At 47.7% G+C, this 15,888-nt stretch overlaps 1 protein-coding gene across 1 annotated transcript in view; it reads left to right on the top strand.

Annotated features, from left to right (window-relative positions):
- Nucleotides 1-4,498: 4,498 nt before the first annotated feature.
- The window catches only part of Rph3a (rabphilin 3A), a 50,943-nt gene continuing 39,553 nt past the window's right edge, over nt 4,499-15,888 (top strand). The window contains exons 1-2 of the mRNA XM_059249407.1: nt 4,499-4,557; nt 10,040-10,051. Coding sequence (XP_059105390.1) covers nt 4,499-4,557; nt 10,040-10,051 — 71 coding nt within the window. The remainder of the gene's footprint in view (nt 4,558-10,039; nt 10,052-15,888) is intronic.

The following is a 15,888-nucleotide window of genomic DNA, read 5'->3' as shown; positions in this document are numbered from 1 at the left end:
CCCCCCACACACACAGGGCCTTTGCGGTTCATTTTCCATCTGTCTGAGATGCTCTGCCCCAGGCGTCCACATGGATCAGTCCCCTGCTCCAGGTCAAACATGGCTCAGCAAGACCCTCCTGATACCCATGTAAAGCCAAACGTCCAACCCCCTGTCTTCACACCCACTTCCTTCTTCCTTGCATCAGCAGCTTCATCCTTGGCCTACATATTTTCTCTCTTCCCCACCTGAAGCCAAGCTCTGTGGGGACCCTCATTTCTGTCTCTAGTTTGTGTCTGAATGATGCGTCTCTAGACCTAGACCAGTGTTAGACACTTAGTGGTGGTGGGTGCTCTGGGAGAGGAAGAGGGGGAAAGGGAGATAAAGGGGAGGAGAAAGGGGGAAGAGGGAGGGAGAGAGAGAAGGAGAGGGAGATGTGTATTGGCCAGAGGACACCTTGGGAGACATCCACCTTGTTTTTGGACACAGGGTCTCTCTCTGGGATCTGGGACTCTCCAAGTAAGCTAGACCATCTGGCCAGTAAGTCTGAGTCCCCTGCCTCTGCCTCATCAGAGCTGAGTTTCAGGCTCCTGCCACCATGCCCTTCAAACACAGACCCTTATGCTTTTGAGGCAAGCATGTTACACCTCCTCACATTTGGCTTAATTTTACTTAAAAAAAAAAAAAAAAAAAACAACCATGTGGGCCAAACATAGTATACTTCTGGCTGGATATCATTTGTTCATTTGCATTTGCTCCTTGGTTTGAGTCCTTGGTCAAGTCTCATCTCTGACCTCCAGGAGTCTGAACAGGTCTGCAGGGGCGTGAATGGGCAGTGATGAGCCAGAGGCAGGGAAGGGAGGCAGGCGAGGGTAGAGATGGAGTCGGAAGTGCCCGGATGCCATCCAAAATATTGGGAGCTGGTCCCCCATGATTTATCTCTCCACCTTGTCAGTAAGAGCCACAAGTCCCAGGCTCAGGGCTGCATTTGTTCAGCTGTGGCTCCTCAGTGCACAAGGGGCCAGCTTCATGGACCGTGAGCCAAACAGCTGTATAGACTGTGCACGGAAGGATCCCACATCCCCACATCTGCAGGTAACCCAGACCCCTAAGCTCAAAGCTCTGTGCTCCTTTCCTGGGACTCTTCATAAGCTTTGTATGAGTGATGCAGGGCTGTGGGGCACAGAGGCTGGCTATCGTTTTGAACCCCACATGTACACCCACAGGGGACACAGACCCTGGTCGCTCTCCAAAGTACCACATGAGGCCCCTGCCAGCTCAGTCCAGCCCCACTGGTCACTTCAGACACTGCTGTGGCTCTTAAATGAGTTTTGAACTTAAGATTCTGGGGTGGGGCACTCACTGGTCCTTAGCAATGGATGCTGATAGGGAGAAGTAGGGACAAGATGAAAGGGGAGGGGTCCCATAGGGGGGCTTTCTGGGGTTTGAACAGTGGCTTTTGTGGCAGTCCAAGATGCAGGGTGGCCTAGGGGTCCACAAGGCTATGAGACAGTGGGCTGACTCTGATGTTTCATACATTTGTGTACTCACCAACCTCTGTGATCTATATGAACACTTACTGAGCACCAACTATATACCAAATGTAGGGGCTGGTTGCAAAATTAAGAATTTCTGGATCACTCATACAAAGCTTATGAAGAGTCCCAGGAAAGGAGCACAGAGCTTTGAGCTTAGGGGTCTGGGTTACCTGCAGATGTGGGGATGTGGGATCCTTCCGTGCACAGTCTATACAGCTGCTTGGCTCATGGTCCATGAAGCTGGCCCCTTGTGCACTGAGGAGCCGCAGCTGAACAAATGCAGCCCTGAGCCTGGGACTTGTGGCTCTTACTGACGGGGTGAAGAGATAAGCGTAGATAGCAGGAATACAAATCACGTGCCATGCTACGCTGTAGGATGAGGAGGAACGGGACTGGGGAGGGGCTTAGAATGGTCAGGGAAGGTGTCTTCTTGGAAGAGTTGGCACTTGAGTAGAGACTGTTTGGAGTCTGGCTTGCTTCTTTTAGCACAGGGCCCCCAAGGGTCACCCATGATGAGCAAGCGTACCTGGTCATTCTGTCAGGTGTGGTGGGTTTGGGGTCACTTCCATTTGTGCTGTTAGGAAGGTCAGATTCCTGTAGAGAAGGAAGTTTTCACTCCTCCAGGGAGATGCCTAGAGGTGGGGTTGCTGGGCCAGTGGAATCCCTGTGTCTGACTGTGGAGATGTTTGACAAACTGTGATAAGTTGCCCAAGCTCTCCCTGACTGATGTGTGGAGGGTAAACTGATCCTGAGCAGGGCAGATATAAAGAGGCTTGAGTCACTGTAACAAAAAACCCACCTCAGGCTGTGTGTGAAGTGGAGAAAGGTGTTCATGAGTCTGGAGACTCAAGTCAAAGACCGGGTTACCCCACAGCTGTGTCCTTTGGCACGGGCTGGCACATCTGGGCAAACCACTCACACCACAGCCAAGAAACAGAGAGGTCACAGAATCAAGGCCCCTCATTCTTCTTCAAGGAAAAGGTCTCAATGTCCCCAACACCTTCTTAAACGTCCACAACAGTCCCCCCCAACAGCACCACAGTGGGGACCTGTGTCAGCAATGAGCAGGAAGCATGCTGTCCCATCTCTCATCACTAGGTGGCTGAGACCCCCACTGCTGAGAACCACTGCCCCTTAGGGGTGCAAGGTTCTACACCTGGACAGTGGAGATCCTGGGTCAAGCTCCCTCCCTTTTCTGTGTCCCCACATGTGTGGGAGCTTGTTCTCGGGTTCCTCGTGGCTTTACCCAGCAGGTCCGCATAGAGGATGATTAGACCACGGGCCTGAGTGCAGGTGTCTGGGATGGCCTGCACTTGGCTGTGCTGGGGGAGGAGGTCTTTTGCTCCACCCCTTGGCGTCTCTATAAAAACCCTGGGGCAGAGACAGTCTGGGCCCGTTGGAAAAGGTTCCAGGCCCTCTCGAGGCTATCCTTTATTTTCTATCTGTTTATCTCCGCAATATTCTATGCAATATAAATCTTTCTATCTAATATTTCCTGCTGCTCGCACTCAAGAAAACGCTGGGGAACTGTGGGGTTGGTGGGTAAACGCCCACACACATGTGTGGCATAGAGTAGGGACTCATGAGCTAAGAGTGGCCAGATGATTGGGTAACCTAGCAGTGGCCTTTGGGGAGCCTGCTCCAAGGCCACCTCCAAGGTATGCAAAAAAATTCACGAATGCAGTGAGGGCTGGACTTTTTCTATCTGAGGGGTAAATAAGGAAACACATACTTTCTAATGGTAACTTACTCTCTTACTTAATCTTTAAAAATGCTCTCTGAAAATCTGTCTCCACACAGCTATACACTTCTTTTACACAGCTATACATCGCATCTACACAGCTCTCTCACCACACAGCCACATCTCTTCCTCCACATACATCTCTCCTACATACATACATACATCTCTCTCCTACACAGCCATATATTTCTATATACAATCACATCTCTTTTTTACATAGCTGCACATCTCTCTTCTATACGCATTTCCTTTCTCTACTCTGCTACACTCCTTCACTCACTATTACTCACTCACTCTCTCTCACACTTCTTACATCTCTCTCACTTCTCCCTTTGCACACTCAGCTACATCTCCTTTTCAGCACACGCGCGCGTGCGCGCGCACACACACACACACACACACACACTTCAATAGCCAAACTCTGGACAATTATATGTTACATTTTCAGGGTCTGACCCATTCTCATAACACATGATAAGTCACACAGTTTCTCTCAGGCTAGAGATGTCACACTGACCAGTCAGTGGCTAATGCTTGACTGTGCACATAGCCTGAGTGGTCAGGGTTCCCAGACAGAAAGTGACATTGAAACCCAGGACCTAAACAATTAGTTGGCTGAATCTTGAGCCTAGGAGTATGTGCAGAAAGTCAATTACTGAGAGAATTATATCTACTAAAGTTGTTTTGTGCCTGACTTTGGTTTAACAGATACTTAGGAACTTGTCCTTGTATATTCTCTGCAGGGGCAGCTAGTCTGTTTCGAATTTGTTTTGAGGTCTTAGCTAAATGTGTGAAAAGCTGTTTTTGTGACTGAGAATACTGTTATTTTCCTATGTCAGTTATGAAAAATATCCTAGTATTATTTCTATTCATCAAAATTATACAGATTAAGCAGAAATCCTCTTCCTGACCATCCACAGCTGTATGTGTGCCCAAAGATGGAGTATTTTCATGAGATAAAGCAGAGGGAAAACACCCATAGCTGCTATTAGGGAAGGAATGTAGTGGCACATGAGAGAAATTACAGACAGAAGCAACCTGTCATTTACAGTCAGTGATCCCACAGCTTTGCCAAGTGGGGCTCCCCATCAGGGAATTATTCATCTGGTGGGTTGACCTGCTGAACACTAGTTGCCTCCTGCTGTATACTCCCATGGCCTCTGGTAGAGCCTTTGCTACCAGCAGCTCTCAGCAGTAACCATCTTGGGTGGGTGTTTTCCAGGTGTGCCAGCCTTCCACCATGACTGACACTGTGGTGAACCGATGGATGTACCCCGGTGATGGCCCACGTCAGTCAAAGTAAGTCTGCCGTGACCCTGGAAGTAGCTCATTGGAGCTGGGCGTTCCTAAGTGTCTTCATCTGAAGGGAGGAGAAGAGCTGTGGATTTCCTTCTCTGGGCTAGGTGTGTGTGTGTTGTACGTGTGTATATGTATGTATGGGTGTACATATATATGTGAATACACATGTGTATGCATGCATGTGAGGCACAAAGTTGACATTGGACATCTTCCTCTATCGCTCCCAACTCTATTGATTAAGGCATGATCTCTCACTGCAGGGATAGCTCCCTAGCTTCCCAGCCCCATGATGGGTTTTATGGTATAAACTTTTCAATTTTCCATACACCCCATCATTCCCTATTGTGTCTCTAATAGGAAACCTATCATGGGTGTCTGGGTTGCCCATCCAGCCCCACGGGCACAGGTTAGAGATGGCTTCTCTGTCCTCTATGCCTCAGTGTGGTGTCTCTGTTGGAGAGAATTTTAAAGACGTCATAATGTTGAAGTTCCTAGTTGGGAATATGATTATTTTAATGACAAGAATATGTGCCATGGGGGTGGAGGGTAGGGGGCTGTCTGCTGGTGGCCTTTGATGGCCCAAAGAATGCAGGAGGATTTTCTGTAGGGGTTTCTGTCTGTTGCAAAAAGAAGTTTCCTTGATGAGGGGTGAAGTCTACACTTTTCTGTGGTTATAGGACAAAGGTTTATAGAGTGCTGTTCGGGATTATGATGGTTTAGTAAATTAGTGGTTGTAGAGTCTCCTCTAATAACTGTGACTTCACTAGTATTGAGCAATTGGCTAGGTTCCCAGTACCAGGCATGGTTTTCCTCTTGTTGAGCAGGTCTTTGAGGCCTGGTGGGCTTCCCCCCACCTCCATCCAGTTTGTCATGCTCAGTGGTATCATCCTTGTTCTGCTCATGTTTGGGTAGTCAGTTGGTGAGACTTTATGGGTGTAGCTTCTGACATTCCCAGGAGACACAATCTCACCGCAAACTTCCTGATCCTCTGGCTCTTACACTCATTTTGCCTCCTCTTCTACAATGTTCCCTGAGCCTGAGTTGCGGGTGTGGGAATGTTTTGTAGGTGTATCCATGGGGACTGGGCTCCACAATGTTGCATTTTGACTGGTTGTGATTTTCTAAACATGCCAAACTGGACATGGAAAGTCCCATGAGGCCTCCACCCTACACAAAGAACTGCAGACAACTGAGGGATGCCGGGAAGAGGAGGGGTGGTCCTCCCCAGGAAGAGCACAGCAATTGGTTGTCCAGTGCCAACAGCCCTGAAAACATAACATACAAGTAGCATTGTATGGACTCAACAGGTTATATTTATGGCTGTGAGTGTGTGTGCGTGGTGTGCGTGCGCGCAATAACACTTGATAAAAAAAGAGGTCATGAATTTAACAGAAAGCAGGGGGGGTGTATGGGAGTGTTTGGAGGGAAGAAAGGGAAGGGAGAATTGTAATTAAAATACAACCTCAAAAATAACAAAGAGAACAACCCCCCCCCCAAGAAATTTAAAAGAAGAGTGTAGAATAGATTTTCAACTAAGGTCACTTCTTATTAGGTGGAAAAGTGTGCCCATCCTTAGTCATATGGCCATATTGTCACAATTTTCTTCTTGTCTATGAAACACCCTCATTGCTGTCTTTTTAAACTTGACTCATAAACCCCCACTTTTATTAAAGAAGAAATTGTTTTTCACAAGAGGATGTAAGTAGATATTACACACTTTCCAGGAAAGACAAAGTAATTATAAAAATAAATAATATTTACTAATTCTTTTTGAAACAATGTCATTATCATCTCCCTTATACTGTAGGGAAAATGGGCCATTGAAAGAAACAGTTTTCAGAAGAAACTGTTACATCTGGTTATAGACTCCTGTAAAAATAGACAACTGAAGGAAACTCTGTGCGGATACTCTAGATTGTAGCAAAAATAGATAATTAAAAGAAACAGTGTTGTTTGTAGAGGGAGAATCTAGCAGAAATAGATGAAATTAAATGAAACAATGTATGTGGGCCTAGCTCTATGTCTCAGCCTCCCAGACATTCCAGTCTGAAACATTTTAAGGCACACTATTTTTCATTAAGCCACCCTATTATATTTCTAGAATTTAATTTATGTCTGACAATTTCTTTTCATTATTTTTAGGATTTTTCTACTCCTTTAAGCTTCCTGCTCTTTGATCAGTCTTTGTTTGTGTGTTGTGGGGTTTTGTTTTTGTTTTGTTTTGTTTTCAGATAGGATCACATTCCGTAGCCCAGGCTGGCCTTGAACTCACAATCCTCCTGCCTCAGCTCCTTAAGTGCTGCTGACATTATAGGTGTGTTATGAATGTGGCTCAGGTCTTTGATGAACTTTGAGTGTATGTTTCATGTCTTTGACCACATGATAACATCACCCATGAGCGATCACTCCTGGCTCAGTGGTATGTCAATTACCCACAGGACTTCTTCACAATCGATGTGCAAATTTCAGGACCTTTGCAAGCCACTTGCTGACCGTGGCCATAACTGGAAAATTAATTGATATAAATTTACAATCACACTTTGTTACACACAAGGTGATGAGTGCTTGAAATTAATTACATTTAAATGACCCAATGACAGGTTGATACTCTCTGCTATTGATTTATTATCCCTGGGTACTGTGAACGCTATATAGAGGGATGTCTCAGCCTATCCCCAGCTCCAAATGTCGTGTTGGCATTCTAGTCAGTCATAATGAGTGAGAACATTGCTAAGCATCTGCCACACCACCACCTGAAGTCCTTGACTGTCCAAATCTGCTGTTTACTGGCCCACATATTGTTTCATGTGGTGACACCATCATCATCATCAATATAAATAAATAATAATTATTATTGTTAGACAAGGTCTCACTCTATAGTGGTGGTTGAACTGCATGTGTCTGTGTGGGTGTGTGGTGGGTGCATACACATGGGTGCAGTATCTATGGAGGCCAGAAGAGGGCATAAGAGCCCCCTGGAAATGGAATTATAGATGGTTGTGAGTCACCATGTGGGTTCTGGGAACTGAACCCTGGTCTCCTGCTCTTGAGCAGCCCATGCTCCTAATCGTGGAACCATCTCTCCAGCCCCATCTTTGTGTGTTTTGAAGAGCAGGTCCATTATCATCTTGTCATTAAACTTGTTATTCAGGTTAAATGCCTTTGTTACAGAATTTTATAATTTCCCGCAGTCTGTGACTTAGGTTTTGTTTTTCATAATAAACTCTTCAGGAGGGAAACCATTTTATGTTTTGTTGAAATCTGTTTTGTCTGTTTTGAATGAAAGAGTTGAAGAAAAATCCCTTTCTAACAATTCTCGAGCAGCGATTATAAAAGCACAGCTTGGGGGATATGGCTCAGGTATTAGAGACAGCCCACTATACACAAAGTTTTGAGTAATACCCTGCATTGTCTATAATGCCAGCACTAGGGAGGTAGAGGCAGGAGGATCATAAATTCGGTTCATCCTCAGCTACCTATAGAGTTTGGAGCCAGCTAGGCTACATGAGACCTTATCTTTAAAAAAACTGGCTTTAATTAATTTGTTTAGGAACTAGTTAAATACCCAGAGAAGATTTTTTTGACCCATCCATATGCTCCAAAACAAAGCTCCTCCATCTGGGACCCTGGTTTGATTCCCAGCACCCACATGATGACTCACAGCCATCTGTAACTGTAGTTCCAGGGGATCCGATGGCTTGTCTGGCTGCCTCATACACCAGACATGTGTGTGGTACACAGACTTATGTGCAGACAAAACACCTATACATGTAAAATACAAATAACAATAAAGAAATTTAAAGTTCTCTGTTTCCCGGGTCTACCCATAGCATTCCCCTCTTCCCTGAACCCCTCTGGAAGATAGCACAGGATTCTGGGTGCTCCTCTGGGCAGGATGCCTTCTCAAGCATTTCCCTCAATGTTGTCTTGGACACACTTACTTCATAGATAATATTCCACCCACCAAAAAGTGTGTTTCTGTGAGATCAATAGTTGCCCAGAGGGTGGACAGGGTAAAATATTTATTTTATTTAAGAAACATGAGTTAATTAAAATCCCATCCATCAGCATTTACTTCCGTTGATAGGAAGCCAAACAATTTGCCTGGCGATTAAATTAGAGTGATTCTAGCAGTCCAGACGCAGCTTCATTAACCACTCTTGTGCTCCCATGATGCATCCTGGCGCTCTGAACACACCCGCTACCTTGCTCGCTGTTCAACTTCTTCCAGACATTAAATAGAGGCTGAATTGCAGCCATCACACACACACACACACACACACACAACACACACACACAAACACACACACACACATACACACACACACACACACACACACACACACCATCGAGCCTGGCACCACAGCTTAACATGGGAGAAGACGATGTCTATGTCTTCCTCCCAGTGAGGAAGAATAGAATCTTCATCGACAGCTGCCTAACCAAAGAGACTGCCTGCTTTTGCAATTTTCAAAATTTCAAACCCTTCTAGCTCAGCCTCCGGGGACCTAGCAATATTGTCTGTAGGCACCAATGTGGGGCGGGAAAGAATGTATGCATCTCTTGTCTGGGTGGGATCAGAGTGAGGATACTCAGAGAGATGCTGTCAGGAGGCCTGCTAGCAAACAATGTCAGGGATGCTGGGTGGAAACTGAGGTACCAAGACAGATTGCCACCTGCCTGTGGAGGTGAAATGGTGGTCTCCTTTCTGAAGTAGACAGACTTGCACCTACCTCCACACATATCCTGCTGTTCAGGAGTCATGAACAGGATCTCCCACTGTTTGAAATAACACAGCCCAAGATGAGGAAAATCTGACTTCCATCAAATGACTTCCCTTAGTGTCACATGTAGACATTATTCAAATATATAAAATGGGGTCAGGGATGTAGTTCAGAGTGCTTGCCTAGCACGTGCAGAGCCTTTGATTCAATCCTCAGAGCTGTATAAATATGGTGTATGGACACCTGTGACCCCAGCATTGAGTAGGTAGAGGTAGAAAGGCCAGGGGCCTTTCAGGAGGATTGCTGTGAAATCAAGGCCATCTGGGCTACATTTGAGACCTTGCTTTAAAGCAAGCAGATGAAAGATAATGACCGCGCGCGCATGCGCGCGCGCGCACACACACACCCCCCCCCTGAAAGTGGGCCATCAGAATTCAAACTATGACATTGCATCTGAACAGTGTGGCAATGTGGGCATGATGATGTTTTTTTTTTTTTTTTTTTTTTAAATTCATTTTATTTTTAACTATGTGTATGTGCATGTGTAAGTGCAGTACCCACAGAGGCCAGCAGAGGGCAGAACTCCTGAAGCTGGAGCTAGCAGGTGGCTGTGAGCTGGCTGATGAGGGATGCCGGGAACTGAACTCTGGTCCCCTTTGAGAGCAAGTACACACTCCTAACTGCCGCCTCTTGGTCCTGAGAATTCTTAGATAACCTCTCTCATTTCCTCTTTCTCTCCTTGCTTGGCATGCCTGCAGTGACAAGGAACAGTAAGTATTTCACACCATTTTCATTTTTCTACAAGTTGAGTTGTGATGCTTTTCCTGACTAATGTGATGAGCTGGTAAAGAAGAGAATGAGCCAAGTATATATACATATGCAAAAAAAGTATGTATTTCCTGGAAGGAAATATGAAATTTCAGAAGGAAATCCCATCTCGGTAGAAAGATGGGATGTGTTCCTGAGGTGAGCCCACTGTCATGGAGATCCTGGGTAGTGTTTGGGACTTTGGGCGACAGTCTGGTGTTCATGTCTGCCCCTGCAGAGTTTTGCTAGGACTATAACTCTGGTCGGTGCTGTTCCGAATCAAAGCTGTAGTGATTGGGGCAGCTGTCTCTTTGTGGAGGTCACCCTGACTGCTGTGAGATGCGCCATCAGCTCCCAGCGTCTGGCTTTGCTCACCACATTTGTGTTTTGAATTAGATTCATGTACTAACTATGCATGACAAATTGGATGTCGGGCCCAACAAAGGGGCTGCCAGGCAGCTCCATCTCAGTGACAAACACATCCAGACACTACAGGATGTCATCGTCGTCGTCACCCTGGAATGATGAGGATGCTCAGACGCACCATCACTGTGACCTGATGGATCACACTGTCCACCATTTCTGGATCTCTGGACTGTCCTGTCTGTAAAGTGGGTTTGACAACCTGCCCTTCCCTATCAGTGGGTGGAGGAGCATTCATATGTAAACTGTAAAGCGCCAGCAATCAGGTGGAGATGTGAATCACCGCCTTGTCTTCCTGTTGGTGGTTGTGGTGGGGGAGAGAACAGGCTTGGATGTTGGGTTCAGCCTTTTTGCATCCAAATAATCTTACCCTGAGTCCTCCAGGGAATTGCTAGAACCCAATAACACCTACTCAGGTGACCCCAGCCTTCTCCCTCTACTCTGAGCCTCAGTTTCCCCATATGACCTCTGGGAGAATCTGGTTACTCAGTGATCTCTGTGGTTGGCTGGTGGGACCCTGGTCAGGCGATCTTTGTTTTTTATAAAACCATGGATGTGTTACTGAGCCCTGTCAGGGACAGGGGCTGAGGAGCTGTCAGATTAATGATGGGTGAGATGTCTCAGAGGGACAGGTGCGGCGTGCCGCCTCTCACATGTGGAATCTGGACTGAAGTGTGTGTGCATGTGCGCCCTGAGGTGGAGAGGGAACCATGAGTGGGAGGAAGAATGTCCAGGGAGGGGAGGACGATGGCGGACACACGGCATGAGAGCAGAAGGGAGCACCACTTGGGAAGAGGAAGGGGGAAGCTGTGGGAGGAGGGAGTGGGGAGGGCAGCAGGGAAGAGGGTAAAGAGAATGAAGTGTGATCACATGTGTGCTTGAAAACACCATAGTGAAACTCGCTACTTTGTCGGCTAACTTAAATGACTGTATATTTATTTATTGCATGTCTGTGCACCGTGTGCCTGTAGGAACATGTGGAGGTCAGAAGAAGGCGCCGGATCCCCTGAAACTAGAGTGATAGGTAGTTGTGAGCTGCCATGTGGGTGCTGGAAACTGAACCTCAGTTCTCTGCCAGGGCAGCCAGTGCCCTTCGCTGCCGAGTTGTCTCCCTGGCCCCTTAAACAATTAAAAACAAAGCTGTAAATAGGACATCATCACAGGGCCATGACTCCACAGGGTCTCAAAGCTCACAGAGGCTTCCAGGTGCTGAAGGCTGGGAAAAAGTTTGCTCTCCTTCACTCCTCCCTCCCCTCTCCACTCCTCCCTTCCTTCCTCTTCTCTTTCTTTTCCCCTCCCCTCCTGTTCCTTCCTTCTTTCCTTAAAAAATATTGCCAGCCGGGCGGTGGTGGCACACGCCTTTAATCCCAGCACTCAGGAGGCAGAGCCAGGTGGATCTCTGTGAGTTCAAGGCCAGCCTGGTCTCCAAAGTGAGTTCAGGAAAGGCACAAAGCTACACAGAGAAACCCTGTCTCGAAAAACAAAAACAGAACAAAAAAAAATATTGCCAGGAATGGTGGCACACGCCTTTAATCCTGGCACTTGGGAGGCAGACGCAGACAGATCTCTCTGAGTTCGAGGCCAGCCTGGTCTACAGAGAGTTCTAGGACAGCCAGGGCTTCATAGTGAGACCCTGTCTCAAGAAAGAAAACTGACCAGGTACTTACTGTATACCAGCTGCCATGCTAAACACCAGAGACACATGCATAGCTCAAGTATGGGTGACACCTAGTGGGGTCTACAAGCAAACAAACCCATATAAGGAAAATATAGTTGTGGGACCCTAAAGAATATTATGTAGCCCAGACTCGGGGACCATGATGAGAGATTTTTCTAGAGAAGAATGGTGTAAAGGTAGGCCAGATAAGGGCTGGGCACCCTGTGAGAGAGACATTGATCCATGTGGGTATCTTCACGTGAGAATGCAGCATTTCAGAGCCACTGAGGGGGTAGATAGATGGCTTGCACTTGAGGTCCATGGCGACTCCAGTGTCCCTCTGCATCCACTTTGGCGTCACCAGGATGAAATCTATGCAGAGGGTCCTTGCAGACCACGGATGAAAATGTCTCTCGGGACAGCCTTCCTGGTTCCTTCAGTAACATCTCCTCACTGAGCTGCAAAGATGCCTTCCTGACACCTGCAGTATGGGCATCCCAGGGAAGTGTGGGCTGGAGGGCAGGGACACAAAGGGGTTCATTTCGGCTGCTGTGGAGAAAGCTGCAGAGCTCTGGCACCCCAACAGCACTTCCATCATCCCATTCCTCTGGGGAGTCATAGTGTATTAATAGAGACATCTGGCAGTCATGTGATGATTGTGTGCGTGCAATGAATGCAGGTGGGTGGTGGGAAGGGGGTGAGGTGTCCTCTGTGTGTTTCAAGGACAGACAGGTGGGCGGGGCTTCCAGGACGGTCACCCATCTCTTGTTGTCTGGAGGCCTCTGATGCAGGCTTTGGTGGCGGTGACCTCCCACTTTCTTTAGGTGCAGGGACAGATGCGGCAGGGGCTGTTTCTGTGAGTGCCTGGCCATGCTGTCTCTAGCCTACATCAGTCCCTTCCCCCAAAGTGTCAGACTTCCAGGAAAGGAACATTCAATAATGGTGATCTTTCTGCTTCCATTAGCAGTGAAATTTTCTTTGAATAATATTTTATTCAAAAGCTAAATATTGGAGAGCAACAGGAACATAGCTGGGTAAAGACCTTCTGTGGCTGAGAGTATTCACAGGGAACTTTATATGGCCACGATTTAAAAGGATACCGCTCTGTAAAGAGAATGGAGGGAGTCCGGCAGTTTGCCCTTTTCTCTCTCTGCTGTCATGTGTATCAGCTAGCTCCTGCTGTGTGACAAAACATCTTAAAGCCTTTTACTCAGCGATCCCCATTTACAGATGACCCCAGTTATCTAACTTGTAAATAAACCCACAGAAATAAACACCCTACCCTCAAGTTCTTGACACTTAATCTCAGACTGGGTTACCCAGGAATCTGCTTTCTCAGAGGATTGAGCTGGCAGGTATGGGGTGGGCCCTCTGGGCACATGATCCTCTGTATATCCCTGTCCGTGGATAACATGGATAACAGCGCTTCTGTCTCCAGCACTGGCTTTTAGCAAGTTCCTTAGCAGAGTGCTTCACGAGGCCCTAAGTTTGATCCCTGTCACCCTATACACGGGCATGATGGGCCATACTGTAATCTTAGCACTCAGGAGGTGGAGGTAGGAGGATCAGGAATCCAAGGTCATCCTCTGTGACTTAGAAAGTTCAAGACCAGACTGGGATGCCTGAGACCCTGTCAAAAAAGTAAACAACAACAAAACAAAAAAACCCAAACCAGGTTCTTAACATTGGACCCTGGTCTTAATGACACTAACTTGGCATCTGTCTTAGGGTTTCTATTGCTGTGAAGAGACACCATGACCACGGCAACTCTTATAAAGGAAAATGTTTAATTGAGGTGGCAGCTTACAGTTTCAGAAGTTTAGTCCATTATCATCATGGCAAGGAGCATGGCAGCATGCAGGCAGACATGATGCTGGACTAGGTGGTGCTACATGTTGATATGCAGGCAACAGGAAGTAGACTGAGACACTGGGTGGTATCTTGAGTGTGTATGAGACCTCAAAGCCTGTCTCCACAGTGGCACACTTCTTCCAACGAGATCACATGCACTCCAACAAGGCCCCATGTTCCAATAGTGCCACTCCCTATGAGATTATGGGGGCCAATTACATTCAAACTACCACAGCATCCTATATGCAGAGACCCACTGTCTTGTCCCAAGGCCCCCATGTCCAGGAGGCTTCACAACCCAGGGGACTCCTTTTGTTCCCAGAGAGTAAAAGGTTTTGGTTGAAAAGCCCATCTTATTTCCCTGTTTGCTTTGGGAATGAAAATGTCATTCCCCAGGAGGCCTGTGGGCTCCCACTGAGACCCACGAGGAAGTTTCCAAACACCAGCTGGGCTGTGTATGTCAACTGCTCGCTCTAGATCTGGGATAGGAGGCAGAGTCAGAGGGAGCAGCAGCTTCCAGCCACTTTCTGCTCCCTATAGTCTACAGAGGGAGGCAGTCTTCCTGTAGGGGACCTTGGGGACACATCCACACATGCCTCTGAAGCCACACTTCTGCAGCAGCTTAAGCTCCTGGTATGCACAGAGCCCAGCAGATTGTATGGTGGTGGGTGGGAGGGACGCACTGGCTGACCAGATTGCTTGCAACCAGACTGAACTGTAGAACATGTCCTCGGGGGGGGGGGGGGTCTATACTGGCCCCAGGTCGGGAATGTCCCTTGAGTTCAGAATGGAATTGCTACGTAAAGGCAGGAAAGAAATGGAGGGGGATCCTGAGGGTTCATATTGATTGTCGATGTGGCAACAAGATCTAAGGTCACCTTGACCCTCTGAGCATCCCTGTGAGACGTTGGAGATTAGGTCAGTTGAGGTGGGAAGATCTGTTCCAAACATGGTCAGTTCCATCCCATGGGCTGGGGTCCTGGATTGAATATGAAGGGGAAAGCGAGCTGAGTACCAGTGTTCTTCATCTTCTGCTTCCTGACTGTGGATGCCACGTGACCTTCTGCCTCACGTGCCTGCCGCTGACCATGTCCACAGAAAACCACAGGCCTGGAGAGATAGATGGCTGGGCACTGTGGGAGGGGTCAGGAGCCATTGTGTCCTTCTCAAGTAAGGCGAAGAAACCTCGGGCTGGCCTTTCTTCTGACACTCTCTTCCCCCATCGCCTCTTCCCTCGCTCTCCTAGCTCACCTCTGAGGTCTTGGCATAGCCTGGAGGGACCTGAGGTTTCTTTAAGAGTCTTTCCTCCAGAGGTAGGAGACAAGTCCCACTTTGCAAAAAGTCCTAAGGAATTGACCAATACCAGGACACCCCAGAGCCTGAGAGGGTTCTAGGTGAACACCAACTCTGAACTCCCCGTGTCCCCAGGATCCCAGGAGCCTTTTATCATCCGGGACAGTGGCCTGTGGTGCCTAGACCAAGGGGGAGGGGCATGCCTTGTTTCTACTCCCTCTGTGGACCACCAATAGAAGACTTTAACATCCCCTCTGTTCAGAAGAGTCTGGGTTCTAGTTAAGGTCTCTGTGTGCCCGTATCCTCGGATATTGATCTGAGTGCCAGGGCATGATAGTGATTAGGTCCCTGAAGTTCGGTGGGGAGATGGGGATTAACAGGCACCAAGAGCATTATTTAAGGATGGCCTCGGCTGGAGACGGATGTGATAGAGAATTGGAACCTGGGCAGCAGGAGATGGTGTGCTGTCGCTCTGAGATCAGCACTTGGAGGACCGCAGGGTTCCCGGCATGGCAGGGAAGGGCGGGGCTAGGGCAAACGTCCTGAGACAGAAACAAGGTTTGGGGGATCAAGTTG

The sequence above is a fragment of the Peromyscus eremicus genome, chromosome 23 (assembly GCF_949786415.1).
Source record: "Peromyscus eremicus chromosome 23, PerEre_H2_v1, whole genome shotgun sequence".
Taxonomy (NCBI): domain Eukaryota; kingdom Metazoa; phylum Chordata; class Mammalia; order Rodentia; family Cricetidae; genus Peromyscus; species Peromyscus eremicus.
Note: the sequence above shows the minus strand (reverse complement) of the source record. Positions and strands in the feature narration are given on the sequence as shown.